The 27,769-nt window shown below is 42.0% G+C and overlaps 3 protein-coding genes across 4 annotated transcripts in view; 2 read left to right on the top strand and 1 right to left on the bottom strand.

The window, feature by feature from the left end:
• rasgrf1 (Ras protein specific guanine nucleotide releasing factor 1) overlaps positions 1–13,545 on the top strand; it is a 19,485-nt gene extending 5,940 nt beyond the window's left edge. Inside the window, exons 5-27 of the mRNA XM_072465518.1 lie at positions 1–85; positions 170–249; positions 333–526; positions 1,038–1,147; positions 1,225–1,343; positions 1,806–1,966; positions 2,043–2,106; positions 2,197–2,333; positions 2,433–2,515; positions 5,641–5,889; positions 7,838–8,208; positions 8,499–8,615; positions 9,629–9,799; positions 9,889–9,995; positions 10,090–10,202; positions 10,418–10,478; positions 10,560–10,666; positions 10,778–10,862; positions 10,952–11,149; positions 11,224–11,303; positions 11,379–11,496; positions 11,577–11,645; positions 11,765–13,545. The exon at positions 1–85 is cut by the window's left edge and continues 169 nt beyond it. Coding sequence (XP_072321619.1) covers positions 1–85; positions 170–249; positions 333–526; positions 1,038–1,147; positions 1,225–1,343; positions 1,806–1,966; positions 2,043–2,106; positions 2,197–2,333; positions 2,433–2,515; positions 5,641–5,889; positions 7,838–8,208; positions 8,499–8,615; positions 9,629–9,799; positions 9,889–9,995; positions 10,090–10,202; positions 10,418–10,478; positions 10,560–10,666; positions 10,778–10,862; positions 10,952–11,149; positions 11,224–11,303; positions 11,379–11,496; positions 11,577–11,645; positions 11,765–11,857 — 2,972 coding nt within the window. The 3' untranslated portion in view covers positions 11,858–13,545. The remainder of the gene's footprint in view (positions 86–169; positions 250–332; positions 527–1,037; positions 1,148–1,224; positions 1,344–1,805; positions 1,967–2,042; positions 2,107–2,196; positions 2,334–2,432; positions 2,516–5,640; positions 5,890–7,837; positions 8,209–8,498; positions 8,616–9,628; positions 9,800–9,888; positions 9,996–10,089; positions 10,203–10,417; positions 10,479–10,559; positions 10,667–10,777; positions 10,863–10,951; positions 11,150–11,223; positions 11,304–11,378; positions 11,497–11,576; positions 11,646–11,764) is intronic.
• Positions 13,546–14,069: 524 nt separating this feature from the next.
• On the top strand, positions 14,070–17,586 carry wdr76 (WD repeat domain 76). The gene is made up of 14 exons (XM_072464630.1): positions 14,070–14,108; positions 14,305–14,409; positions 14,488–14,631; positions 14,708–14,766; positions 14,831–14,942; positions 15,024–15,116; positions 15,202–15,242; positions 16,041–16,194; positions 16,270–16,428; positions 16,515–16,630; positions 16,712–16,810; positions 16,884–17,036; positions 17,109–17,159; positions 17,224–17,586. Exons 1-14 carry the CDS (start codon positions 14,070–14,072, stop codon positions 17,492–17,494), a joined length of 1,596 nt encoding a protein of 531 aa, XP_072320731.1. The 3' UTR covers positions 17,495–17,586.
• Positions 17,587–21,267: 3,681 nt separating this feature from the next.
• Positions 21,268–27,769, bottom strand: part of LOC140381457 (FERM domain-containing protein 5-like) — a 39,230-nt gene continuing 32,728 nt past the window's right edge. For both annotated transcript variants that reach the window (XM_072465526.1, XM_072465527.1), the window contains 10 exons: positions 26,547–26,644; positions 26,204–26,327; positions 25,721–25,808; positions 25,562–25,650; positions 24,906–24,969; positions 24,703–24,794; positions 24,550–24,624; positions 24,410–24,478; positions 24,051–24,157; positions 21,268–23,059 (listed from right to left, as the gene is read on the bottom strand). In XM_072465526.1, coding sequence (XP_072321627.1) covers positions 22,470–23,059; positions 24,051–24,157; positions 24,410–24,478; positions 24,550–24,624; positions 24,703–24,794; positions 24,906–24,969; positions 25,562–25,650; positions 25,721–25,808; positions 26,204–26,327; positions 26,547–26,644 — 1,396 coding nt within the window. In that variant the 3' untranslated portion in view covers positions 21,268–22,469. The remainder of the gene's footprint in view (positions 23,060–24,050; positions 24,158–24,409; positions 24,479–24,549; positions 24,625–24,702; positions 24,795–24,905; positions 24,970–25,561; positions 25,651–25,720; positions 25,809–26,203; positions 26,328–26,546; positions 26,645–27,769) is intronic.

Here is a 27,769-nt window from a genome sequence, read left to right as displayed (position 1 = left end):
ACTTTCTCCGACCTCTCAGAATGGCCGCCAGCTCCAAGAAACCTCCAATCACACATGACGACGTCAGCAGCATCTTCCTCAACAGGTAGGCAGAGTGAACGAAGTATTCACTTTATAAAAACCATACTACAAAAGACAGTTGTGACGTTTGACCTCTATGTGTGTCCAGTGAGACCATCATGTTCCTACACCAAATCTTCTACCAGGGCCTGAAAGCCAGAATAGCCAGCTGGCCCACACTGGTGCTGGGTAATCATTTAATGTCATTTGTATTGTGTAGCTTGTGACCTGAACTCCGTTTGCACATCTAACAACTGTATTTTGTCTCCCAGCGGACTTGTTTGACATTTTGCTGCCAATGTTAAACATCTACCAGGAATTTGTACGAAACCATCAATACAGCTTACAGATCCTGGCACACTGCAAACAAAACAGAGACTTTGACAAGCTCCTGAAGCAGTATGAGACCAAACCAGACTGTGAGGAGAGGACTCTGGAGACCTTCCTCACGTACCCCATGTTTCAGGTAATCCGGCCTGCATCACAGTATATTGTACAGTATGTGTGGTATTTACTTTAATAGGCATTTGCTTGTAAAAAGTAGAAATTGACCAGTACTTATTTTGGTTGGATGCACTTGACATCTTATTTTACCCTCCTTATCCAGTATGAGATATTTCAATTACAACATATCTGTTTTAATTACTAACGTGATAAATTGTTTTTTAGAAATCATCATGCCTGGGTTGTTTCTGTCAATATGATGTGTTTGAGTGGTTAGAGAACACGTCTGCCATAGGGAAAAGGGATTTGTGGGTTTAGCTCAGGGCTTTTTTTGTGTGGAGTCAGCATGCAGCCCCTGTGCTATTTCTGATGGAGGTGAATTGGAAAATCAAATATGGCCCACACTGAACGAATGTAATGTTTTTGTTGGATCAGAGAAAGCTAAATTCATCATTATCATTATTATTATTGCTACCACATACATATTTCTCCTGTTATTTGCCGTTAACGTGCATCTCTTTGACATGTCTCAGATTCCTCGGTACATCCTCACCCTTCATGAACTGCTGGCTCACACGCCTCATGAACATGTGGAAAGAAATAGTTTGGATTATGCTAAATCTAAACTTGAGGAACTTTCCAGGTAAGTTGAATCAAACATGTTGGAGTTGTTACTATAAAATGTCTATGTGGCATTTGTACCACGTTTTGTTCCATCAGAATTATGCATGACGAGGTGAGTGAGACGGAGAACATCAGGAAGAACCTGGCTATTGAGCGGATGATTATTGAAGGTTGTGAGGTGCTTCTGGACACCAGCCAAACCTTTGTTAGACAAGGTGAGACTTGGAGTACAAACACTACACTCTCCCATTTACCATCGTTCAGCTGCTTGTATCATCGTGATTATTCAAGTCACAATGTAAGTAAATGGTAAGAACAAAACATTATTGTGAGAACAGTTTGAAGCATAAATCACTTGAGCTAAAAAGTGATCCTAAATGCGAAGGGATCATTAGTTTCTTCAGTTTCATTTCATAAAGCCACAGACATAATAAAGGGATGGTAATCTATTAGACAATGTGAATGAAAGCGTATTAAAGTTAATTGTTGAATCACAGTAATTTAAATCTGATATTGTGACGTCTCTGGTCACTTGTTCTAACATCTTTCGTTTAGTGAACTCCGATGACATTATTGTCGATATCTCTGCCAACACGTGAAGACTATCTCTGAACACCATCACACGCACATTACCCCAAATCTAAACTCAAATGACGTTCCTGTTATTTCCATCGCAGGCTCCTTGATACAGGTTCCGATGAGCGAGAAGGGGAAGATTACGAGAGGTCGCCTGGGTTCACTGTCCCTGAAAAAGGAGGGCGAAAGACAATGTTTTCTCTTCTCAAAACACCTCATTATTTGCACTAGAGGCTCGGGAGGAAAACTTCATATCACCAAGGTACACGGTTAATTCAATACAAAGGTTATACAATTGATACAAACGCGGCTAAGGAGATCGTCCGCTTGTTTCGCAGAATGGAGTCGTTTCTCTGATAGACTGCACATTGTTGGAGGAGCCAGAAGGGACAGATGACGAGTGTGAGTAATTGATCAAATAATAATAATGATAAGAAGAAGAAGAATTCAACATGCTGTGGCACCAAACCCTTATCATGGCCTACTTTGCAGCCAAAGCAGAGCCAAAGGACACAGAAAATCTAGATTTCAAAGTCATGGTCGAGCCAAAAGACGTGCAAACATACACCGTCATCCTGGTGGCTTCATCCAGACAGGAAAAGGCGGCGTGGACCAGCGACATCAGCCAGGTAAAACTGGAACAAAGTAGTTAAAAAAGAGATGAAGCGTAAATGCAAATGTGCTGCAGATTTGAGCGGAATTAGCCTGACAATAATCTTGTTTTACAGTGTATAGACAACATCCGGTGCAACGGGCTGATGATGAACGCTTTTGAGGAAAACAGTAAAGTCACCGTCCCACAGATGATCAAGTAAGTGAAGGGCCACGCGACCGCGCACCGCAAGTATCTTACAGATGACATCACAGTAATCTATAGTCCATTGATGCAGATGGGGAAAGCTCTAATGAGTATTTGCTGTAATATAGAGAGTTCTAGATCAGTTTAACAATTTACCTTTAGTCTATAGTTCTTTTGTAAATACAATCTGTAAATAGGGACATTGTGATATCAACATGCACATGAACTGAACATAAATAACTGGCTTTGCAGTAGTCGATTAAATAGTATTTACTTTTGTGATTAATGGATTAGTGCATGGATGAAGCTGAAGACATCAAAAGTAGTAAATGTTCATATTTCCTGTGTCATTTTCATGTAATTATTTCTTAGTATTGGCTTTACTTTAATTGACGATTGTCTCAATAATCGATAAGTTGCGACCAGCCTGTAAACTAGTTCTAACCCTAATTTGAAGTGAATTTAACACATTTGTCACTCACAGAATATGGATTATTAGGCCCGAGCCCCAGCAGGGCGGAGGGCCTATTGCTCCCGCAACGCTGCCGAAGGCAGCGTTGCAACTGTCTGACCAAACATGCGGGCGCAGCCCGCATGTTTGGTACCCCGTCGCCCCTGGCAAGTACAGTGAACTAGCCCATGCCGAAGGCATGGATCATGCATACTTACTCCTGCTATGACAGAAATAGTCAACAATGAGTGAATGGGCGTAGCCCATTCACTCATTGTTGACAACAGCAGCGCGAAGCGCTGCATTCCTCCAAAAACCCTCCTGGCATCGTCCCGTACGCGAGAATCCATGCCGCAGGCATGGGCCATGCTTGTATCTGCTCAAATCAATGGAAGTCTATGGGGAGTGGGCGGGGCATCCCGACGGAATAGGGAGTGACGAGCGCGTAAGCGCTCGTAATGATGATTCCACCCCATGACGGCATCGGGAAGGCTTAGAGCTTTCAAACGATGTATAATTTGTTGTTATAGTGGAAACGGCTATATTGTTTTTGCTAAAAATATTATTATTATTATTTTTCTTGTTCTTCATCGCTTTGAACTCTAATTTGACCCCCTGAACATGCTCAAAAACTCACCAAACTTTGCCCAAAATTCAGAATCGGCGAAAAATTAAATTTTTTCTGGGCCATTTTTTTTTTCGTTAAAAAATGGCGCGACAGCGCCACCGACAAAAGTCAAAATACATTGCGCCTATGGGAGACGCCCCGAGGTCAACTTTGACGTAAAGCTACGAAATTCGGGACACGCATTCCTCTCGTGAGGACAAACAAAAAAAATCATTGTAGCCACGCCCCCAGACTTACCCTATGGCCGCCATCTTCCTTTGAAAATGAAAACACGCTGTGTTAGCCATTTTGTTCACGTCAAACTTTGACGAACTCCTCCTAGGGCGTTTTGCCCACCAACTTCAAAATCAGCGTACGTCCTCTGGACAAGTGGGGCATCTAAAGTTATCCAATTTTTTGAGATACCTTTTACGGTCTGTGTGCGGCGCAGCCGCAAAGTTGGACAACTTATTTTGGAATATTGCAGATCTAAAAATTGCTCCCATTTGATCAAAACCAGTCCGATTAGGACCAAATTTGAATCAGTTGTTAAACTTTCTAGTTTGGACCAGTTTAGGCTGACAAAATTGAAATGGGCGCGATAGCGCCCCCTACAGAGTGACCTTTAAATTAACATTGAAGGTCAAAAATTAGTTTTACCAAAATTTTCTAAACTTTACCCAAAATTCTATTTTGGCGTCTCGATCAAAAAAGCCAATCAGACAAATGCCTTAATTTTTACGGCGTAGTCGTAGCGATGACATAAATCTCCCATGTTATCCCTATGGGAAAACCGCTAAATCTCTCGAATATCCACATTTTTCTGTTTCAAACTTTGACGAACTCCTCCTAGTGCGTTTTGCCCACCGACCTCAAAATCGGTGTACGTCCTCTAGACAAGTGGGGCATCTAAAGTTATCCAAATTTTAAGGATAGCTTTTAAGGTCTCTGTGCGACGGAGCCTCAAACGTTTCCCAGAATTCTGACTATTTGGCCTTCAGAGTGGCCTATAAACAATAGAGTTTTTCCAAATGACATGATATTTTGCACAAAATTCTAATTTGCCATCCTGATCATAAAAGTATGAGAGACAAAGTCATATTTTGTACGGCGTAACCGTAGCCATGACAGAAATATCCCATGTTATCCTTATGGGAAAATCGCGAAATCCCTCAAATCACCACATTTTTACACTTTAACAAACTCCTCCTAGGGCGATTGTCCGATCAAACTCATATTTAGGGAAAATCATCTATACAAGCGGGGCATCAAAAGCTATCCATATTTTTATTCTAAGTGCTACGGTCTCTGTGTGGCGGACCCGCAAATATATGTCAGAAATGGGAAAACAGCGAAATCTCTAAAATGACCACATTTTTACGCTTCACACTTTAACAAACTCCTCCTAGGGCGATTGCCCGATCAAGCTCATATTTGGGGGAAATCATCTACACAAAGGAAGCATCAAAAGTTAGTCATATTTTGATTCTAAGTGCTACGGTCTCTGTGCCGTGGAGCTGCAAATATACTGTCACAAATGGGAAAAACTCTAAATCTATGAAATGTTCAATTTTATGCTTCACACTTTAACAAACTCCTCCGTGGGCAATAGCTCGATCAAGCTTTACTTTGGGAAATATCATCTACACAAGCGGGGCATCAAAAGTTATCCATATTTATATTCTAAGTGCTACGGTCTCTGTGCGGCGGCGCAGCAAATTTGACTGACACTTGTGTTGATTTGCACTGGATTGGCCATGTCCAATGTGTCTCCGTCTGTCAAGTTCTTTTTTAATTCAACACAATAAGGGCGCCATCTTTATCAAGTCGAAAGCGAAGAGTCGGAAGGCCGGCGGCCCGCGAGGGCCGTTGGATGCCGCTTGCGGCTTTAATTTTACTTGCTTTTCTTGTTTTATTTTATTATGTTTGACCCTACAGTCTTCAAACTTTAGCAGTAATAATAATAGCATTGTTCTTGGATGGAGCAGCTCTATTATTAATGTAAAGTTAGAGCGTCTTACCTGCTTTAACAGCGGGACACCATTGCAGTCTGCCCTAACCGTCCCGCTCCCGCCACAGGTCGGACACGAGCTTGTACTGCGATGACGTGGACATTCGCTTCAGTAAGATGATGAACTCGTGCAAGGTGCTGCAGATCCGCTACGCCAGCGTGGAGCGGCTGCTGGAGCGACTCACCGACCTGCGTTTCCTCTCCATCGACTTCCTCAACACTTTCCTGCACTCTTACCGCGTGTTCACCAGCGCTGACGTGGTGCTGGACAAGCTCATCACCATCTACAAGAAGCCCATCAGCGCCATACCAGCACGGTGAGACCAACGGCTTTAATATCTGTCCGAGGTGGCAATATACACAGAGGTACGTCATATTGTGAGGTTATTTTGGAGTAAACTATGAATATGAAGTATATCGTTTATATAGCAACAAACAGAACTGAACTTTTTTTTTTTTTCTTTTTTTACATTTGTCTGATAAATAAGCTTCAACTAATACCTTTAAAGACATTTCTGGTCAACTGACTATTGTAATACTTGTGTCAATACTCTTCATCCCTACTTAATATTATTTGAATAATATTTTTATCTTTAACTAATCAAATGTTTTTTTCCCCACATTGAAATAATTGAAAATGATACAAATATATATACCTTTTCTTTTGGTTATCTCATAGTGTTTTTGATACAGTTCAGTTGTATATTTTGTGTTTTTCTTTCTCTCTTGTACCTGTTTGGTCCTGGTTTGTGCCCATCTCAAATTTGTTACTGGTCAAGTCCTGCGTCCTGGTCTAATCCTGGTTTAGTTCTAGGTTTTGTCCCAGTTTAGTCACAATTTGAACGTGATGTTTGTGCAAGTGTAAATGCACCACTAAATCTAACGCGTGGCATTTCACACTAAAACAAACTCTAATAAACCATCAGTCGTAAGAGAGCTCAAGCAGTATTTCAAAAACCCACACTTTTGAAGTATGTTGACATTTTACCATAATTCTGCAGATCTTTCAAAAGTCCCCACGAGTGCACTCTTTTCACTGTCAAAACTTTTCATCAACTTTAGCTCATGTGCACGTTGTATTTATGGATGCAGCAGCCGTGATGGTGCAGTAAAAAGGTGGGACTTCTGAGTGTCTGGATGTTATCTTTGCTCTCACACGGACCTGGTGTAGCAGCCCATTATGCCATCCCAGCCGGTTGGAGTGAGGAGGGACCAGAGGCAGCGCGGGGTCACGGCATCCATGTCTCGCTGTCTGTCTTCTGTCCACCATCACAGTTAATTGGGTGCACACCTGCTTCTCTCTCCTACTCTATCCCTCGCTCCTTTTGCCTCTTCTATTTTCTGGCTTTTATTTGCCTTTCCACAAGTCTGACCATCCCTTTCTTTGCTGCACTGTCACCATGGCAACCTTTCACTCTGCGGCAGGACCCCACCCTCTCCTTGTCTTCTCCCTCATTCCCTCTCTCCCATCATCTGCAGCGGCTCTACGCTATTAAATATTGATGGCAGTGTTTTGCACCCAGATCCCGCTTCTCCTGTCCCCTTCATTTTGACTAATTATCTCCCTCGTCCTCACTTATCATGGAAGTCCTTTCAAACTATTTACCTTACCTACATTTTCTCTCTTGTTTTCACTTCACATTATTTGTCCTTATATTTCTTTCATATTGTATCAGTTTTAATTGTCTGTGTGTTCCTTCCTGAATGTTTGTGAGGAGACACAACAAGCCCAGTTTAACGCAATATGGAACTGGAGGCTTCCCACTCGCCCACTCAGAACCAGCAGCAGACACTATGGTGGAATCCACTATAACGCTCTCTCACACCCCGCCCTCCCTGTGATTTCACCCCCATCCTGTGTGTATGTTGGACCTCTTCTCCCCTCGCTCGCTCCATCTCGATATCCCTTTCTTTCTATTCTGTTCCTCTCTCCCCATGTCTCTGTGGGCTTCTCCTGGGCTGGTTGCTGTTGGCAGCACCCGTGCCTCCCACACTGTCACTTGACATGCTATTTATAGGTCTTCAGAGGGGGTGGCTCTTAGTGCAAGGAGGATGCTGTCTTAAACAATGTAGCTTAAATAAAAGAGGCAGGGGCTCCCAAAGAGCCCTGTGGTAAATGTGCTCCCTCCCTACTGTTTTAGTGCAGACACACAGTCCCCTATTTAACCCATTATCCCCTGATGTAAGTTGACATTATGGGAATTTTGATTAAACATTTCAAAAGGCTTAATTTCAGTTAAAAATATGACTCTCCCTTTTGTGCAGTTCCTTGGAGCTGTTTTTTGCAAGTAGCCAGAACAACAAACTCCTGTACGGCGAGCCACCCACGTCGCCTCGTGCCAGCCGCAAGTTCTCCTCTCCGCCTCCTCTCTCCATCACCAAGACGTCATCACCCAACCGCCGGCGCAAGCTTTCTCTCAACATCCCCATCATAACAGGGGGCAAAGCCCTAGACCTGGCCGCACTCAGCTGTTCCCCCAACGGCTATGCAATGCACTCCACTATGTCCCCCTTCAGCAAGACATCCCTCGACATCAACAAGCTCTATGTGTCCAGCACCATGGCCAGCAAAATCCCAGATGAGGGGGAGCCTAAATCTGAAGGCAAAGCTGAGGAGTCTGCCCACAACAAACAAGGTCAGAGTCGTTGTCCAGAGGCAGTTTCTCTGTTTTAATGATCGTTGTGCGTACAGCGACATGAATCTTAGAAGTCCACTATGAGCTGCTTATTTTCAACATGCAGAGCTCCTGCCTTGTTGACTTCAGTGTGCCAATAAAAGGAAAAAGAATAGTTTTTATAATATACATTTAGGTTTGGTGATAGAACACTGAGTGTATTTAACGGAATTGTTTGACACATTAGTACAATAGTCAAAGAGCCTTTGCCTTCTAACAGCATTTTTGTGTGCCATTCTTCTTTTGTGCAGATCTATCAGTGAGAGAGGAGGGTGATGAAGACCCAAGACAGTGTGAAGAGGCTGAAGCAGAAATGTCTCCTCCAAAGTCACCATCAACCCCCAAGAATGTCAAGTCCAAAAACTCTGGTATGAATTTCTGCTGTTAAGTCATTTTAACATTTAAAGGCTCTCAAAGGGGCCTTTATGTTTGCAGCTCAATGCTACACAGGGTCAAATTGACTGAGTAATAGCAACAAGTGCAATGCATAATTAGCAACACCCAATCATCTTCTAGATGAATTTAATTATATACATTCTGCAGATGAAGCGATCACATTCAGGCACCCAAGCACATTTGGAAAACGTGACATATTGAACACCATGAGTAATCAGTGTCGTTGAATACAGCAAACACACAAAGAAACTTATTTTAGTTCTGTCTATGACAAGTGTAACCATGGCCAAATAAGGTGTGGAGGGAAGCCACCCACAGCCTCATGGCCCTCCCCATTGAACTCAGAGAGGGAGAAACCACCCGTAGGTAGTCAAGCACAATACATCCCTAGTGTGCTCTCTTCCCACGGTGCTGGATACAAGGGAAGCCAGTGCTTTGTGGGAGTAGGTGGAAGGAAACCTTGTACCTTAGCAACCATGTGCGTGTACTTCGATGCCGCCCCCATATGAACAGAGAAGGAGGGAGAGCGAAGGAACAAGCATAATATACCTCAAGCCTCAGGACATAATGTGCTGTGGGTCTGTGTTTGTGCACAGTTGCCCTCCGCTGGTCAACAGTGTATTACACCTTCAAACTCATCCACAAACAAATGTTTTTTTTTTAACTGAATTCAATTGTATGTATCACACTATCATCACTGTTATGTTTCCCATAAAATATTTTAGAATTTATTTATCTTAAAATAAAATGTCACCGTCTACACTTAATACCAACCTAACAAATATAATCAAACGATAAATAATATGTTTACAGCCTATAACGTTACATAACATTATATTTTCAGTTTGAATGATATTTTTCCTCCTGAAAGAGATTTGTGTGAATACATTCTTAATAATTGATGTAGGACTGGAGCACTCATCTATGACTTCTAAAATATTAATAAAATAACTCAATGTTTACATCTGTGTGTTTCTATTTGTAGAGTTTTCCCTGTTTTCTTTCAACAACGGTATGGTAGTTTCATCCTGCCGCGAGCTGGATAACAACCGCAGTGCCCTTTCAGCTGCCTCCGCCTTCGCCATCGCTACTGCCGGTGCCAACGAGGGCACGCCGACCAAGGAAAAGTACAGGCGTATGTCGCTGGCCAGCACAGGTCAGTCTCACGCTGTCTTCACAAGATACTGAGCCCTTCCCGAGCCCAATCCACACACGAGTCCGAGTCATGTGATTGTCTGTTTTCAGGTTTTCCTACAGACCAGAGGAATGGAGACAAAGAGTTTGTCATCAGAAGAGCTGCGACCAACAGAGTCCTGAACGTACTGCGTCACTGGGTCTCCAAGCATTCACAAGTACACCATCTTTCAGTTTAACTTCTATCTAACTGGTGTCATTATTGTTATTATGTGAATGCAATGAGGTTTCATTGTCACTGTTCCTCTTTAGGACTTTGAGTTGAACACAGAGCTGAAGATGCGGGTAATTGGCTTCCTGGAGGAGGTGATGCACGATCCAGAGCTCCTGACGCAGGAGAGAAAGGCTGCTGCTAACATCATTAGGTTGGTACCAGATGTGGTATTAGGATAGACATTTTGATTACAGATGAGTTTGTATTTATGATGGTTAAATGTTACTCCAGTGGTCAGCATTTGTCAGAGGTCATGGGTTTGTGTTTTATTTACAATCACAAATGGGCCAGAGAGGGCATCAGACTGTTTTTATAACTCTTTTGAACTTATAAGTCATATCAAAGGCACTTTATTTCTCCCCCCAGGACTCTGACCCAGGAGGACCCAGGAGACAACCAGGTCAGCCTGGAGGAGATTATACAGACGGTGAGGGAAACTCTGTGAAGCCTTGAAAATATGAGTATTGCAGTACAGAATAGTGTTCATATTTTATAACGTGTTGTTCAGGCGATGGAAGACAGTAAGACTGAGCCGTTTGAAAGCCACTCGGCTTTGGAGATAGCAGAACAACTCACTCTTCTGGACCACCTGGTTTTTAAAGCTATCCCATATCAGTGAGTATTGGCATGTGTTTCCTTATTTTATTCAATTTTTAACCCAAAATTTAAAATAGATAGGGAATGAACTGGATTGTGGGATTCTTATTGTCCTGACTATTTCTGCAGGGAGTTCTTTGGTCAGGGCTGGATGAAGGCTGACAAAAGTGAAAGAACACCCTACATTATGAAGACAACCAAACATTTTAATGATGTAAAGTGTTTTTAAAAAATGGATATGAACATAATGCATAATTGGGTGCTACACTTTCCTAAACTAACACTGTGTTCTTTTTTCTTTAGATTAGTAACAGGATCGCCACAGAGATCCTGCACTGGGATGATGTGAACATGAGAGTGGCTGTGATCGAGAAGTGGGTGGCAGTGGCTGATATCTGCCGCTGTCTCCACAACTACAACGCTGTTTTAGAAATCACATCTTCGCTCAATCGCAGCTCTATTTTCCGCCTCAAAAAGACCTGGCTCAAAGTTTCCAAGCAGGTGATTGTGTGTTCTACCGTTCATGAATTCATAAATGTGCAACTTGAACATTACTTTTTTTTACTATGTTCCAGACAAAGACTGTGATTGACAAGTTACAGAAGCTGGTTTCATCTGAGGGACGATTTAAGAATCTCAGAGAAGCTTTAAAAAAGTATGTGGCCAATGGGTCTAAGTATCGACTTTAAATGAAGCCGTATTAACCCATATGGACCTCTGCCTTTCCCAGCTGTGATCCTCCCTGTGTCCCGTATCTGGGAATGTATCTGACTGACCTGGCTTTTATTGAGGAGGGAACACCCAACTACACAGAGGACAACCTGGTGAACTTCTCCAAGATGAGAATGGTAAAACCATAATTGTTGACAAGTTTGTAATTAAGTTTATAGAAATAGTTTAACTTACCTACATCACAATTCTTTTGTAGATTTCACACATCATCAGAGAAATACGTCAGTTTCAGCAAACTGCTTACAAAATTGATCATCAACCAAAGGTTAGATTTTCTTCATTCGTTCTCTTTTTCTTGTTGCTTGTTTTTTGGTTGGCTGTAATTTATACAAAGTATAGAGTGTTATATACTCGATGAAAGTTGATTGTGTTGTATGGTTAAAGGTTGCAAAGTACCTGCTGGACTGCAGTACGGCTCTGGATGAGGAAAGTCTGTATGAAGCATCTCTGAAAATAGAGCCCAAAACTGCATCATGAAGATGAATGCTGTGTCTACCTTCAACCCAAAATACTTAGTTTGCAGCTTATTAGCTTCACCAAATGGACGAATAAACATAATACAACATGTCTGCAATAGCCTATATTGTTTCTCAATACTGCTTAAGACTAGTTAAGTTAAAGTCTTTTAGAAACCTGTACTTTATGTTGCTGATCACAATATTGATGGAAATGAAACACATAACGCAGACTCACTTGTGTTGCAGACACGGTGTGTTAAGTTATTGTGCTCTAATAACCTAATGCCGGAGATGACATCATAATGTACATATTATATTATTTGTATTGATCACAATAGACTGTGCTCTTCTAGTCTGTGCTCCCTAATGGACCTGTTATGTACAGTTGTTATTAGAAACCTGGTTAGTCCTACAGAGGTTTTATTTATTTATGGAGAGTAAATATCAATTTAATTTGAAACAAGAGCAAATACTTTTATGTTCTGTTTATTTAGTCCTGAGGGGAAAGTGCAGTATACAGAAACATAGAGCTCACGATTAAAGCTACTTCTTATATTCAAATGCTTACCAGCAGCATCAGTTTCAATTTGACAATGTGATAATTTGTTTAAAACAAGCTTTGCATTTGAAAGCTTTATTCTTTGACAAGTTCAAATATGTATGTTTTATGTAAGCACGGAACAAAAAGGCTTTACAGCCAAACTAATGCTGGGTCTATATTTTTGTTTGAACAAAAGTGTTTTCATGTTTTGCTTTTCCAGTGGGCCACATGTTGTATATATATATACTGTATAAGCACCAGATAATGTATGTAGCAATTACTCCCAACATTGAGCCACTTTAGAAAGTTGAATTCATAGATAATGGGGGGATTTTTTTTTCCTTTTGTTAACCCTCTTTGGTCAGTGCATTATGATTTTGCCTTATCACAGAATCGATTATATATACACAGTTTTAAAAAAAAAAACTATTTTGTTCTACAAATTGCCAATGAAACTAAAGTATGTGCTGTGTACAAATTGTACAGGCAGTCTGAAGCTTTTCCTAACGTGCAATGTGTTGAAAACATACATATCTCTTGAAATGTGTTATCCTTATGATTGTTCAACTCTTTCTATGTACTATACTTTAAATCAACTTATAAGTGTAACACATTCTGTATCCTGTCTATTCAGATGTTTCAGCAGGAGCTATAGTAGTAATAATGTGTTTATTCTTTGAATATTTATATGTATTTTTTACTGGCTTTGTATAGAAAAACTAAAGCTTGAGTGGCAGGCATGTGCCACTTTGACGTGTTGAAATCAGATCTATATAGAGCAGTATGTGTACTGTATTTAACTCTCTCCTTGCACACAAATCCTACCCTCCACAGGCACATCTGATGTTTGCAGTGAGCAATACCCAGTGCAATGACCAGTATCTTTAACTCTATCTCAACAGCTTGAGTAGTATTTCCAGTTTTGTACAAAAGTGTATTCTTTCCTGATTACCTCTTGTTAATAAATCTATTCTTTCTCAGGGGGAGAAGTGCTTACTTATGTTGGCTTGCGCTTGATCGAGAAACACAGCAACTAACACGTTTTAAGAAATAATAGGTATATATAACTGATATATAGGACAATCTCTTTTTCTTATACACACTTTGTTATCACTGCAAATTATTTTGAAATTGTGACACTCATGTGAATAAAAAGAAGTATGTGATATGTGTTTCATTTTAAAGGAGATAATAATACAATGCTTTGTTTAGCTTTCTTACAGCCCATTTACAAAAGACAGAATCTTACTCAATCAGCAATCAAATGGCAATAGGGTGTGAGCGTTTGTTAGAGCCCAGACCTCCTGACTTTGTGTCCTTGGGCAAAGCATACTTCGCCCACCTTGCATGTGGAGGGATTATTTTAAAATGATCACTCACGCAAATGTGAATTTAAACGTTACCATTGTCTGTATACGTAGGAGCATTAAATAACCATGTTGTTGAGTCTATTTCTACCACAAGAGGGCGACATTTCAACACTTAAAGAAACGCCCCCAGTTTGACTTCAAAGCCAATCACGTGCCGAGTTGCTGTTGCACAAGGCTCACGGACGGGGCGGGCGCACAGAGCGGGAGTTGTGACTTATCTAAGCTCCTCGTGGCGGGTCTGCGGTGTTTGTGTGTTTGTGTGTTGTGTGTTAGTGCTGCACCAGAGCTCATCTTCACCCAAGAACTCAGAAGGGACGGAAATGCCAACCAAACGCAGCAAACAAGAGCTTATCAAGCCAGTGAGTTAAAGCCTTTAGCCTTATGGCGTTTGACAGTTGACTGCGGGTAAAGATGCTTTGCGTTTCACAACAAAAGTTTAAGTCTGGCGGTAATGTAACACTTGGATACCAACCGCCATGAAACAACAACAACAACAACAACAACAACAAAATGAGCCCTTAAAGTTTCCTTTTTTAAAATTATTTCACTTTGTAGGACGTGACTCCAGACAACCCGGTAAGACGGTCAACTCGGCGAAACCTGGTCCCTAAACGTCTTCAATATTCTCCAGAAGAAGTGGAGACTCCACGAAAGAAAAGGGTGCGTTCCCAAAGGGTTTTAGTCATAGTATGTAATGTTCACTTACCATAAAGTTCACAGTTTCTTGTTCCTCCACAGAGAAGCGATGCACACACTGAAAACACTTCAAAGCACAGCAAAACTGCAGAACCAAAGAATGGAGAACTTTCAGCCTATGAACTGGAGCGTCTCGAAAACATCAAGAAGAACCAAGAGTTTCTGTCTTCTCTGAACATTTTTGAGGTGAATATCACAAAGTCTAATACTGGAGTTAACTGCAACCGAACTGCATCCAACCAACCATCTATCGTTTTGTTAGGTTTCAGAAGAATTGAATCAGTCTGCGCGACCCAAACCCACACAGAAGGGACTCAAGAAGTAAGAGAGAACAATAACACTCTTGCACAGTTTATCACTTTAATACACGGACACTTTCTTCCAGGTCACCGCCTGTTCAGCGCCAGGTGCTTCCCCCTCGCAGGTCCCAGCGACTCCAGAACATCGCCCCTGTCAAACTGGCCGAGCCCGAAATAACAAACGAACGCCTGGACACGGTTTGTATTGTATTGTATTCACTCGCATCTCATCCGTTAGTGTTTTCATTGTCAATCATAACACTTTCTTTTCATTTTCAGACAATCAAAAAAACATCCGGCCCTCTTCTCATGGACCCAGTCAACATGAGCGAACCCCAACTTCCTGAGCAGCTCCGGGAGATTTGGACCGAGGTGAATATGGTCAGAGATCGTCGAGGCGAATTCCATCGATGTAAAGTAAAATAACGCCTTTTACTTTCTGTGATTTCATCCGCAGTGTGCGCCAAAAAAAGGAAACAAACGAGTGGACCTGAAACGGTAAGATCTGTTTATTTACTCGCGACACAGAGATGTGACATGTTGGAGTTCGACGACGTGTTGGAGCTCGACGACATGTTGGAGCTCGGCGACATGTTGGAGCTCGACGACATGTTGGAGTTCGACGACGTGTTGGAGCTCGACGACGTGTTGGAGTTCGACGACATGTTGGAGTTCGACGACGTGTTGGAGCTCGACGACATATTGGAGCTCGGCGACATATTGGAGCTCGGCGACATGTTGGAGCTCGACGACATGTTGGAGTTCGACGACATGTTGGAGTTCGACGACGTGTTGGAGCTCGGCGACGTGTTGGAGCTCGGCGACATGTTGGAGCTCGGCGACATGTTGGAGCTCGACGACATGTTGGAGTTCGACGACATGTTGGAGTTCGACGACGTGTTGGAGCTCGACGACGTGTTGGAGCTCGACGACGTGTTGGAGCTCGGCGACATATTGGAGCTCGGCGACATATTGGAGCTCGGCGACATGTTGGAGTTCGACGACATGTTGGAGCTCGGCGACGGGTTGGAGCTCGGCGACATGTTGGAGCTCGACGACATGTTGGAGTTCGACGACGTGTTGGAGTTCGACGACGTGTTGGAGCTCGACGACGTGTTGGAGCTCGACGACGTGTTGGAGCTCGGCGACGTGTTGGAGCTCGGCGACATGTTGGAGTTCGACGACATGTTGGAGCTCGGCGACGGGTTGGAGCTCGGCGACATGTTGGAGCTCGACGACGGGTGAGAGCTCGGCGACGGGTTGGAACATGACGACGTGTCCCTTTTGCTCTCGAAGGTACCGCGCCGCACTCTCCGACATGACGATCACACCGGGCAGCGTGGCGAAGGTGGTGAAGGATCGCATCTTCGCCGCCGCCTTCCACCCTCACTCGAGCGGCGTGTTGATGGCGGCGGGCGACAAATGGGGCCGAGTCGGACTTTGGAGCTTGGTGAGGACTTAACTCGCTTAAATGTTAATACAGAGCAGTTCGTTAAGTTTCCTCCTTCTTGTTTCGCGCCCGCAGACCGGCGCCTGGGGAGACGACGGCGTGCTCTTGTTTGAGCCGCACTCTCGCCCGGTCACTTGCATGGCGTTCTCCTCGGCGAACCCCACGCACTTACTCAGCACCAGCTACGACGGCTCGATGCGGCACATGGACGTGGAGAAGGCGGTCTTCGACGACGTGAGGGTCTTTTTGATCGGCTCCGTGAAGCTTGGACCTACATCCAGACCTCTCCATTTATTTCCCTGTCGTTTTTCTCGTTTTAGGTCTACGAAGTGGACGACGGGCTGAAGACGTTCGACTTCCTGTCACACGACGGCATGGGTCTCGTGGTCGGGACTTGGTTTGGAGACGTGGCGGTGGTCGATAGGCGGACCCCGGGGTACAGTTTGCGTTCCAGTGTCAGTTACCGAGGGGCTGATTCTCAAACTTAATCTGTGTTTTGTTGTGTTTTTTCCCACAGAAACACTCACGAGTCGCTCCACACTCTGGACACAAAGACCGTTCGCTGCGTTAGCGTTCACCCTTTACACAAGCAGTACATTGCTGTAGCAGAGGGCCAGTATGTACCTATTTTTCTGTCTTTTTTATTTTTTTTTATTCAATCCAGATGAATAATTGTTTGCCATCTGCAGGGTGGTGAATGTATATGACAGTCGGTTTCTGAAGCAGTCTAAATCCGCACCCGTTTGCCAGCTCCGGGGCCACTCCAAAAGTATAACCAGTGCTTATTTCTCCCCCGAAACTGGTAATCGCATTCTCACCTCCTGCATGGACGACCACATAAGGTAAGAAACTAAAACCTCTATAAGACGCTGCGGTAACCTTCACACGCATGTCAACATCTTTTATTTTGACAGGATTTATGACACCTCTGCCACCAATAATGCACTTTTACTCAAAACCATAAGGTACAGCGCTCACATTAAATGAAGCCAAATAGCTCTGTCTAATTTTGTCGCGTTCTTTTCTCAGACACAACATGCAAACCGGGCGGTGGCTCTCGAAGCTGTCCGCCGTGTGGGACCCGAAGCAGGAGGACTGCTTCGTGGTGGGATGTCTGTCCAGGCAGCGATGTGTGCAAGTGTACCACGAGAGCGGGCAGCTCCTGCACAGCTTCTCAGACGAGGAGAACCTGAGCACCGTGCAGTCAGTCGTGGCCCTCCACCCGTCCAGGAACGTCCTCATGGGGGGAAACTCGTCCGGTCGACTGCACGTCTTCGCTGAGCGTGCCGTGTGTCTTTGAATATTACATTCCGTATTTTTCTGTTTACAAATATAGAATATACTTTTCTTTTTTATTCAAAGATGTTGTCATATTTTTACTTTTATTTGTTCTCCGTATTAAATTAAATATATTTTATTCAAATTGTTATTCATTTTTCCCCTCTAAACTGTTCTAAACCCTTTTTAAAGATAGAATTACAAAAACGTTGTCAGAAACCTCGACATGTTTTTTGTATGAGGCATTCCACGGGTCAGTTGTGATTATTTTTACAGTCAAGATGTTTGACTTATTTAGAATTGTCAAAATAAAGATCAATTCTCTTACTTGGCTTAATTCCAGAAAAGTAATTGTAGGTTAGGGATGTTGGCAAATTGCTTTGCTGTTTTTTTTATCAGGGAAGGGAATGACACAAAATATATTAAAAATCACCCAATTAATGAGAATTTTCCTTCATTCTCGTCCAACACATTTGTCTTCTTCAAATTTGAGACCAGCTTTATGAATCTGAATGACAAAAACAGGCAGATAAAAAGTACTTTCTATAAATTTAGATTTGTTGTTTTTAATTGTATTGAATTAAAACACTTATATTGCTTCCGAAATAGTCACTCGTGGTATTTTTAATCATTACATTCATGTAGTGATTAAAAAGTTACAATTATCAATAAACTTACGTCATAAGGCGCTGGTACAGCTGGCAGCCCGGTGTAAACGCTCTCTCTTCTTTCTCACACTTATTGTGCTTTATCTCCTATATTTTGTAAATATAGTTAGTATATTTTTTCTATTTTACTGTACGATAGGGACACGCGCTGGAATAGTTTTTTAATTCAACTGTTTTTGACTTTTTTCGGCTGGATTTGAGCGTTTTTCGTTGCGTTCGTTGTGTTGTTGTGACGTGAGCTAGCTCCGAGCGAGCCCACCAGCCCCCCCCCCCCCCCCCCCCCCGCGCCCTCCGGCCGCGCTAAAGTACGGCGTGACGTCGGTACACGTTTATATACACGTTTATATGAAAGAGGAACTTCACGAACGATCGGGACATGCACTGGAATCGCTTTAAATTAACTTGTTTTGACTTTATTCGGCTGGATTGAGTGTTTTCGTCGTGTCGTTGCGATGTGTCTTGGCTCTGAGTCCCCCGGCTCCGGCCCCGCCCCCCGGCCCCGCCCCCCGGCCCCGGCCCCGCCCCCCGGCCGGCGCCGTACCGCGTTTCCACAAAGGAGGAACTCATGAAACTGCGGAGAACAGTCGTCTTACCCGGAGATCGTCACGTTATCCCGTCGCAATACTGACCTAACCTAATACTGATGTGCAATTCTGTCATATGTGCAATTGCTGTTGGAATTCATGTGCAATTCATGTGCAATTACTGTGAAATTCATGTGCAATCTATGTGCTGTCGTGACACATATTCATGTGCAGTTACTGTCGTGATCACATGCAATGGTATTTATTTATTTGTCTATGGGAGTTTTTATTTATTTATAGGAGATCTACTGAAAGTGTTTTTCAGACTTCCTATAAGTGATCTGTTCTTCTGTATCTACCTCTGTATCTACCTGCGTTGCACCAATGAAATTTCCCCATGTGGGACAATAAAGGAATATCTTATCTTATCTTATCTTAAACTAAATCATGTTGACATCTCTATTTTTGATGTTTCTTTGGGCCAGTGAACAGTGGAGTCTGAGGTTATCGATGAAAACATCCAAAAGGTACAATAAAAGATCCTGTCCAACATTTCTGAATTCATCTTTCAGGTTCATTGAATATTCTACCAAAAATCTCCATATCAACAGCACGTATATTTCCTTAAACATGATGTCTATTCATGAGTCATGTTCACAGAGAGATCATGTTAAACCATTCAGGTGTTCAGTCACTGTCGTACAAATGTGGAGTAAAATCAGGTTTGAATTTTAAAAATGGATTTGAAAAACAAGCTATAAAATAATGACAAATAAAATATAAACATAAGAGATTCATAGTTCATCTATTTTCATGACATCGGGGTATTCAATATATACATTAATTTATATATAAGTCTGAAGGATAAAGTCTGAAGTATAAAGTCTAAAGAATAAAGTCTGAAGTATAAAGTCTAAAGAATAAAGTCTGAAGTATAAAGTCTGAAGTATAAAGTCTAAAGAATAAAGTCTGAAGGATAAAGTCTGAAGTATAAAGTCTAAAGAATAAAGTCTGAAGAATAAAGTCTAAAGAATAAAGTCTGAAGTATAAAGTCTGAAGTATAAAGTCTAAAGAATAAAGTCTGAAGGATAAAGTCTGAAGTATAAAGTCTAAAGAATAAAGTCTGAAGAATAAAGTCTGAAGTATAAAGTCTGAAGTATAGGCGGTCTAAATGTTGTTGTTGTTTTATGGCAGTTGGTATCCAAGTGTTGCATTACCGCCAGACTTTATTCTTTAGACTTAATTTTCCAGAGTCCTGCTTTATTCCAGGGAGACTCTTCTTCATCTTCTTCTCCTTCTTTGATGTTCGGTGCTTCCGCCGTACAGCTTTATTCTTTAGGCTTTATTCTTTAGGCTTTATTCTTTAGGCTTTATTCTTTAGGCTTTATTCTTTAGGCTTTATTCTTTAGGCTTTATTCTTTAGGCTTTGATATTTCCACTGATGTCGTTGCTTGGCAGCCGTGCATCTATGAGACTGGGTGGAGGACAGGAGACCACCCCCACCTCCAGTTCTTCACTCTGATCACTCTGGTTCCCCAAAAGTAGACCTCCATCACTCAGACTCCCATTTAGCGCCTTTAGCCTGTTTTCTATTCCTGCCCAATCAAGCTCTTTTGTTCCAAGGAATCTTCCTACAGCTTTAGCAACGATCCTGATCCTTTAAGTCTGAAGAATAAAGTCTAAAGAATAAAGTCTAAAGAATAACTGAAGAATAAAGTCTGGCAGTGATGTAACACTTGGATACCAGCCGCCATAAAACACCAAAGAAGTATTTAGAAACATGTATTTAGCCTATTAAGTAAAAATATACATTTATATTGCTCTTCTGGGTAGTTTTGACACTCCATTTAAGTGTATTGTCCAATCAGAGCGCTCCTTCATGGAGACTAAACTAGAGGAACAAGCATAGAGGTTGTGTTCACAGTGTGCGTTACCATGGTGACGCTACGTAACTAACTCAATCTCTTTTCAGGATAAACAAACTGAAGCACGTGTGGCACACGCCGGTCTCACACTGCGTGCATTCAAATAATGGAAGAACATTAATCATTAGCCTGGCCATCCAGTTTAATGATATTTATACACAGAAATTGTAATTTTTGTTTTTATTACAAATTTAAAAAGTAAGTTCATTATCAACAGGACAGGAAAATGAGGCAATTTCTATCTTCCCTCCGACAGGAAAGCTAATGTGAAAACTGAGGTTAAAAATGACTAAGGTGACTTTTTTCTTAATTGATGAATCAGCTATTATAAGTTTAGGTTTTAGATTTGTTTTAGGCCGTGGCTGCAGAGCCGCGGCGCGGTCAAGTAGCCCAGCAGTTTCAGGAGCCGCGGCACTGCCATAGAGCCTCATGGCTATTTTAAGGGAGTGTCTACAGAGGCGCGGCTCTGCAGCCACGGCCTTTTTTTTTAAATAACACGAGACACATATTGGCTAAAAATGTTAAATATTGGACAATATTTGTGTTGAAATTGCTTAAGCAAACGTTTGTTATTGCTCAAATGACTTTTATTTCATTTTAATCTGAGTTAAATATACAAAATGCATGTGAATCTACATCTCATTCTCCTTTTAGTTGCTACATTTATTTGAAACCATGCAGCACCACATGAAAGTTTTATTAATTCCTATCAATAGGCTTTCACATGAGAGACAACCACAATTATTTGTTTGTTATAGCTTCCAAAATGACATGTGATAGTTCAATACATAATGGTAGGCACTGCACATTTGGATTTAACATTTGAAATCATGTTTCTGCAGCTGACATGGCCACAAAGCAAACTGCAGTACTGTATGGAGTTACACCTGGAACATGAGCGCGACCCTCTCCTACACTATAGAACCCATTTCGATTAAGTTTTACAACTAAAGTGTTGTAAACATTGTATAATAATAATAATACTAATAATACTGAAAACGTGTGTGTTGTGCCCAGCATTTTCTTTGGTCGGCATGACAATGACTGCAGCATGATGTAAACACACTTTCCTTAGGCTATTACTCACTTGTAGGTGAGTGAAAAGGATTGTGTCTGTCACTGTAAAAGAGTTTATTACACGATGTCACTGAACTGTAAAGAGTCTGAGTCAATGGCTCAACTAAGGCCTGTACAGGAAAATGCAAGGATAACGGTTATTGTTGGGACATAGTTCTATGTGCTTCATAAATTAAGCAATAATGGTTCTGTTTGATGTAAATAATGAAGAATACTGTAGAATATACTTCAAAAATGAGTGAAACGTGATGTAGTATTTAGCACTTAACTGCTACTGCTCAAAGACTACCTGCATTGCCTATATCTGTACAAAGCAAAGATAAATGATCACAATCAAAGCTTTATGTGCTACCTTTATACTGGGCTTATAACCACACATAGAACTAAATACTGAACAAAATGTCTACCATGAGTAAATACTTGAACTATCAGTTTCATATTTGTTTGTAACCAACAGACACTCAAACAGCTTTCACTCCAACATAATGTCGTCTGTTTAAAAGACACATGACAACACAAAAACATGAATTATTACAAAAATAAAGGCAACTATTTTAGACAGCTCTCTGTGATCAAATTAAGTATTATCTTATGACAGTGAAAAAATAAAATACTTTAAATCCACCAAAATGTTGAAAGTAAAATGTGAGCTTCAACATTATATCTGATGTAATAAAATAAGTAGATTCCTCATGCCCAGTGGCTGTAGGTCATTATGTCTTTCTTGTAAAATGTGATTTGACACAGGGTTGCTGATAGTTTACAGTCTATAGGTGTAAACTTTAGTTAGTCTCTACTTGGTGTCAGTTGCTGATGATGAAGCCGCCCATCCACCTCAGCTTGCAGGCAAACCAGCGGCGCAGGGGACAGAAATACTCAATGTGGAATTGCTGAAACTCAGGAGTCTTGCGGATGTCTCTGAGGAAGGCAATGTCCAGGTCCGACTCAGTGAGCATAATGAGGAGCAGCAGAAGAGCAAAGAGCAGCCCAATGGTGACCAAGAACAACCGCAGCACACTCAGGACGAACTTGTGGAGGTCCTCCACCTCACTGTTTGTTGTAGCTTTGGTGCTTCCTGCCTGCAGTCCTCTTCTACCTGATCTGGCCTGTGCGGCCTGGGCCTCTGAGGAGGCCCTAGCAGCTGACTCCTTCTCCTCATCAATACTGCAGGGGGCACCATTCAGATGGCGAGCTGCAGGTATTTCCACCCCGTGGTCCGCGATGGGAGTGGGCAGCACACTGTCTGAGGGACTGTAGGTCTCATCAGAGATGACGGCTGATGTACTGGCCTCGCCCCCATCCACCAGCTGACCCCGAGACGACATGAAGGATTCACCATGGGACACTGAGCGCACAGGTGTGGAGTGTGCACTGTCACGGAGGGACTCCAGGCCTGCAACAGCACACAGGAATGTTGATGCAATTACATATTATGTCACAGAAATAGGGACAGGATATAGTTTCACGATATATTTTCAGAATTTTTTGCAGTTTGGACCATGACTAGATTCAAACTTCATCTTCTTTTCCCTCCAAAAAAATGTTTGTAGCAGAAAAATACATTTTATATCTCTGAAACACTCTCAATAACAAAGCTTTTGTCTTGGCCAAGGCAAATACTGTTCATAAACAAAAGACTCACTGAACTACAAAACTAAAGCCAAGTTTACCTCCAGAAGCAGCAGAGTTTCTGCAGCCATGGCCTCGTGGGTGAACAGTCGTTTTGGATGAGACTCTCAGGTTCCGTCCATAATTTCCACTAGCTTCATTTGGGAGCAAAGGAAAGACCCCGACTCCTTTACCCAGAAGCCTCGGCCCTAGAGCCAGCACACGCACCCTGACATCTCGGTAACAGTGGTTGATCATACGCAGGTGAACATTCACCTTGGTCTGGATCCGGATCAAGCACTTAACCATATTCTACTGTTTTGTTCTTGTACCAGCTTCTTGATGTCTCACTGCTTTGTGTTGGGAGTGAACGCGTAGTCTGCTGTCACAATAATCCTGCCCACCTCGCCCCCTCCCGCATCAACTGTTACACACGGCCAGGCCCTGACAGCAGGAGCTATTTTCAGCCTGTTATTCTATTAGCAGTGGAAATACTGTGGTAGACAGGGACAAACTTGGGGTCCATTGTTGTGTTGTGCTGAGAGGAGTATGACTTATTCAGTTCTGTCTGTAGAAGGACTCACAGCTGCAGCTTTTTGTAAAAGGGTAATGGTCTGCAGGAGGAGGTGCCCTTTTAAAACTGACAGCAAGAATTTTGTGGCCACAGACGTTGGTTTGTATAGACCAGTAGTGGTAGACTGAATATGTCACATTAGGAGGTGTCTGAGGTGCTGAAGTTACCACTAAACATGATGACCGCTCACGTTAGTGTTTACCTTCCATGATGGAGATATGCACCGCTCTCCGCCTTGTTCTCGGCACACTGGTGAGTCGAGGTCCATGGGTGATGGATGGGCAGCTTCGGCTTGGGACCATCCCAGCCCTGGACAAAACAAATGTGTGTTGTAGTTACTACAATATAATTGCTCATAACAATTGAACTCTGGGTTTAGCCTAACTTAATGTATTTAATACAGTCACATTATCCATACATTAACTCTGCAGTGGACATGCTGAGATGTTGTCGCTTTAAAATGTCTTTGTCCTGATGAATCTAGCTGTTATCATCTGAGGCATTTAACTCTTTCTTATTTGCTTTGTGATTGTGAATTCCATATGGTCACTTATTACTCACCTGTGAATCTCAGGAGGATCCCTCTTTATCCTGGCACTTTGTTCCATGACCTCTTTTGCAACCTTTCCACTGCAAGAACAACAGTCATTATCTTGATTTTTATTGTGTGATACTTTAGTGCAATAATATTTAGGGAATACCTGTATCTAAAACGACTACCCTTAAAGAAGACATTACTACTTGACACAGTGCGGACTTGACTGGACTTCTCCAACCTGGATAAATATAACAACTAATGAGCTGAGTTTACCAAACATGAATCTATAGATTTTACAGTTTTAGTTAAGACTCACTTGTAGAAAGCCTGATTCTCTACTCCACACTTCCACAGATGTTTACAGGCCTCAGGTGTAGGTGCAAAGTATGTCAGTATTATCTTTCTCTCCTGTAAAATTGTGAATGTAATATCACTAAAACACCACACAGTACACATATGACATTGGATGAGTAGCAGCCTACTTTAAATCAAATTACACATTTACTAAATCCAACTCACCTCTGTCTGATTTGCATATATATGAAATGTCTTTGCTTCAAACTTGAGTTTGGTTACCTCATCCCTGTTTGAAATGTAGAGGCACGTACATAAAACAGTTAGAGCAAGAACTCAAATATCAAACACACGCACTCACATTTTGTAAAGGAACTGTAGGAAGTAGGCCTATGGAATCCTTTTTTATTCAGTAGCACATTTTTACATTACATAATCATTACATACAATTATCATAGTTATAATAAATATCATACTTCAATCATTCACAATAAAAACAGAGAAAAGATTCAGTTGAAGTCATCAGTACAAGTACATTTCGACTCTCATCCAAGAGTCATTCTCAGTCTGTGGATCTAGTCTGGGATTCTCTTATTCAACAAAAATGCCCTCCATAACTCTTCTTTCAAACCAGCTCTTCTCCTTCTTAGAATCTTCACCTCAAAAGAGAGGTTTGTGGCTTTCAGATGATGCACGGCACTCTGTGCCTCAGACTAGATTCGCAGATTGAGAATGACTCTTGGATGAGAGTCAAAACGTTTTGTCCGGATGACAACAAATGTATCTTTTCTACAATGGAACACTCCAGGACAATGAGGGATTACACCGATTAATATAAACATGTTATTGTGTCTTAAAAGCAGGAGTAGTTTTGCTCTCACCATGTGAGGAAGTGAATCCTTCTGTTTCCTTGCAGCACAGTGAATCCAAATGGAGTGAAAGCCAAAAAGGCTGGGTTCCCAGAGACATCCTAGTAAACATGGTAAATAGGAATTTCAAAAACAATTCAATGACCAAAAACATATTTTTGCTAAAATGACCTTGCAGGGATGAGGATCCACTCCGTAGGTCTCCAACATCTGGGCTTTCTGTAAGAAGTTCAGTTCAGACACTTCTGGAGTCTGACCTCTGTGGACACACATCAATTCAATAAAACTCAGGCAAAACGTAATTACTATGATTATGATTTGATATTGAATAAAGTATTTGTATGTTGTGTGTACATTAAACGTAATCACGTTGTTTTGAAAATCTCCACTAGATGGCAGTATGGTATTAATCCAACATTTGTCCTCCAACGTGAGCATGTCACCTTGACTGGAGGCTAGAACAGGCTCTTTAAAGACCTGACCTGCACATAACCTCAGAAACATCACCTCAACATCACCTCATCCCTGTAATTATAACGGTGAGACTGGCCACACTGCCGTCCGGCCCGAGCACACTATGTTCTTCCACTGCCGAAGACGTGTAGTGTGAGTGAGGCCTTTATTTGGAGTGTGGCAGGACTGTTGTCACCATACATCAGCTCCGTCTTGTGGATCTCAGCAATACGCCGCTCCAGCTTTTCCGAGTGCTTTGGGAAGAACTGGAACTTGGAACAGTAGCCCTCTGGGTGTTTTCCAGGGTCGTAGTCCCCAATCTCCGCTAATAGAAGTCACATATGTTACAACCAAGATTCCATTGAAAAATCATGAAACAAGAAAGAACTCTGAAAAGTACACCATAAAATCAACAGACTAACGAATCTTCACTCATAGACCTATGCATGGTAATATAATAAGATAAGATAAGATAAGATAAGATATTCCTTTATTGTCCCACATGGGGAAATAATAGACAATCCTTTTGCCTTTTGAGTTGTACCTTGTAAGATATACGCTGCAAGCAGTGCAGCATCAGATGTCTTGCAGAGCAGTCGCCCGTGGTAAAGGTCCCGCTTCACCTGCAGGAAGACTAGGTATCTGTGGAGCATGGATGCAGAAACACTTGAGCCTTTAATCAATACAGTTTATTTGTAAAAAAGCCTTTTGGGAATAATAATGTTTCACTCTTGATACAGTCACAGCCAGATCCATTTAGGGACCAAATGGTAAACTAAACTAAATTAACAACTACTTAAATATGATTGCTGATCTCTTCTGAAGTCCACAGGGGCTGAGTCAGTCTTCTGGCTCGCCACCATCTTAATTTCTCCTGCCAGCATCTGTCACAGAAGTCCGTGGCACGGCTCCAACAAGGCAAAAGCATATTTCTATTTCGTTTGGCAACACTTTAAAGGAATAGCCAAAGCAAATGTGCCTCCGTGTGATTTCTGTATTGATTTGCCGTAGTGTTTTATTACATCAGATGCCGTTCTTGCCAGCTGAAGGGCATCGCTGCATTTCATGAGATGCTGCACATGTTCTGTGATACCAGTGGCTTGGTTGCATGTATGTGATACCCTACAAAAAAAAGTATACCCCTGCACAGATGTTTAGTTTACAGCAGATGCTTTAACTGTTTTACATCAACAGAAAAGAACAAAACAAAATTGTATACTGAATGTGAATAGTCGTAACAATTATTGAAATACTGTATCCACATAGCGAAAGTGAGGTTTGTTTGATCCTGGCTTGGGCCCAGTTGGAAACCTAAAGTACATTCTGTTTGGTCTTGTTCTAGTCTGGTTTAGTTCCACATCCTTAACCCGTAGTGCGTCTGTAAATGATTGATGGACTTATTGGAAAATGCGGTAAATGGGATTGCATGATTTCACATAGTCTTAAAATGACTGGGAAATGTGATTTTCCACGGTTGCTGTTGCTTGTGTTATACTTCTGCGCCTCCAGGCCGAGCAGAGGCAGATGCAGTAGCTCTCCTTCAGCGTCAGTCTGTTATATCAAGAAGAGCCGGATTGCGAAAAAGAGATTCCTATATTGCATGGCAACCAGTGAAGGATGTGATTTATTTGGATAGAAGCGCTCACTAGCTCCCTCCGACTGGCTCTTTGCAGCAGTTTGTTCAGCTGTCAAGGACACAGCACATGGAGGAGGAGAGGGGCTTAACAAAAACACGTCTTAAAGAGAAGATGACGATGAGCTTCAGAC

This window comes from Eucyclogobius newberryi, unplaced genomic scaffold (genome assembly GCF_026437365.1).
Source record: "Eucyclogobius newberryi isolate DKJ021-1_F unplaced genomic scaffold, fEucNew1.0.hap1 SCAF_5, whole genome shotgun sequence".
NCBI lineage: Eukaryota > Metazoa > Chordata > Actinopteri > Gobiiformes > Gobiidae > Eucyclogobius > Eucyclogobius newberryi.
Note: the sequence above shows the minus strand (reverse complement) of the source record. Positions and strands in the feature narration are given on the sequence as shown.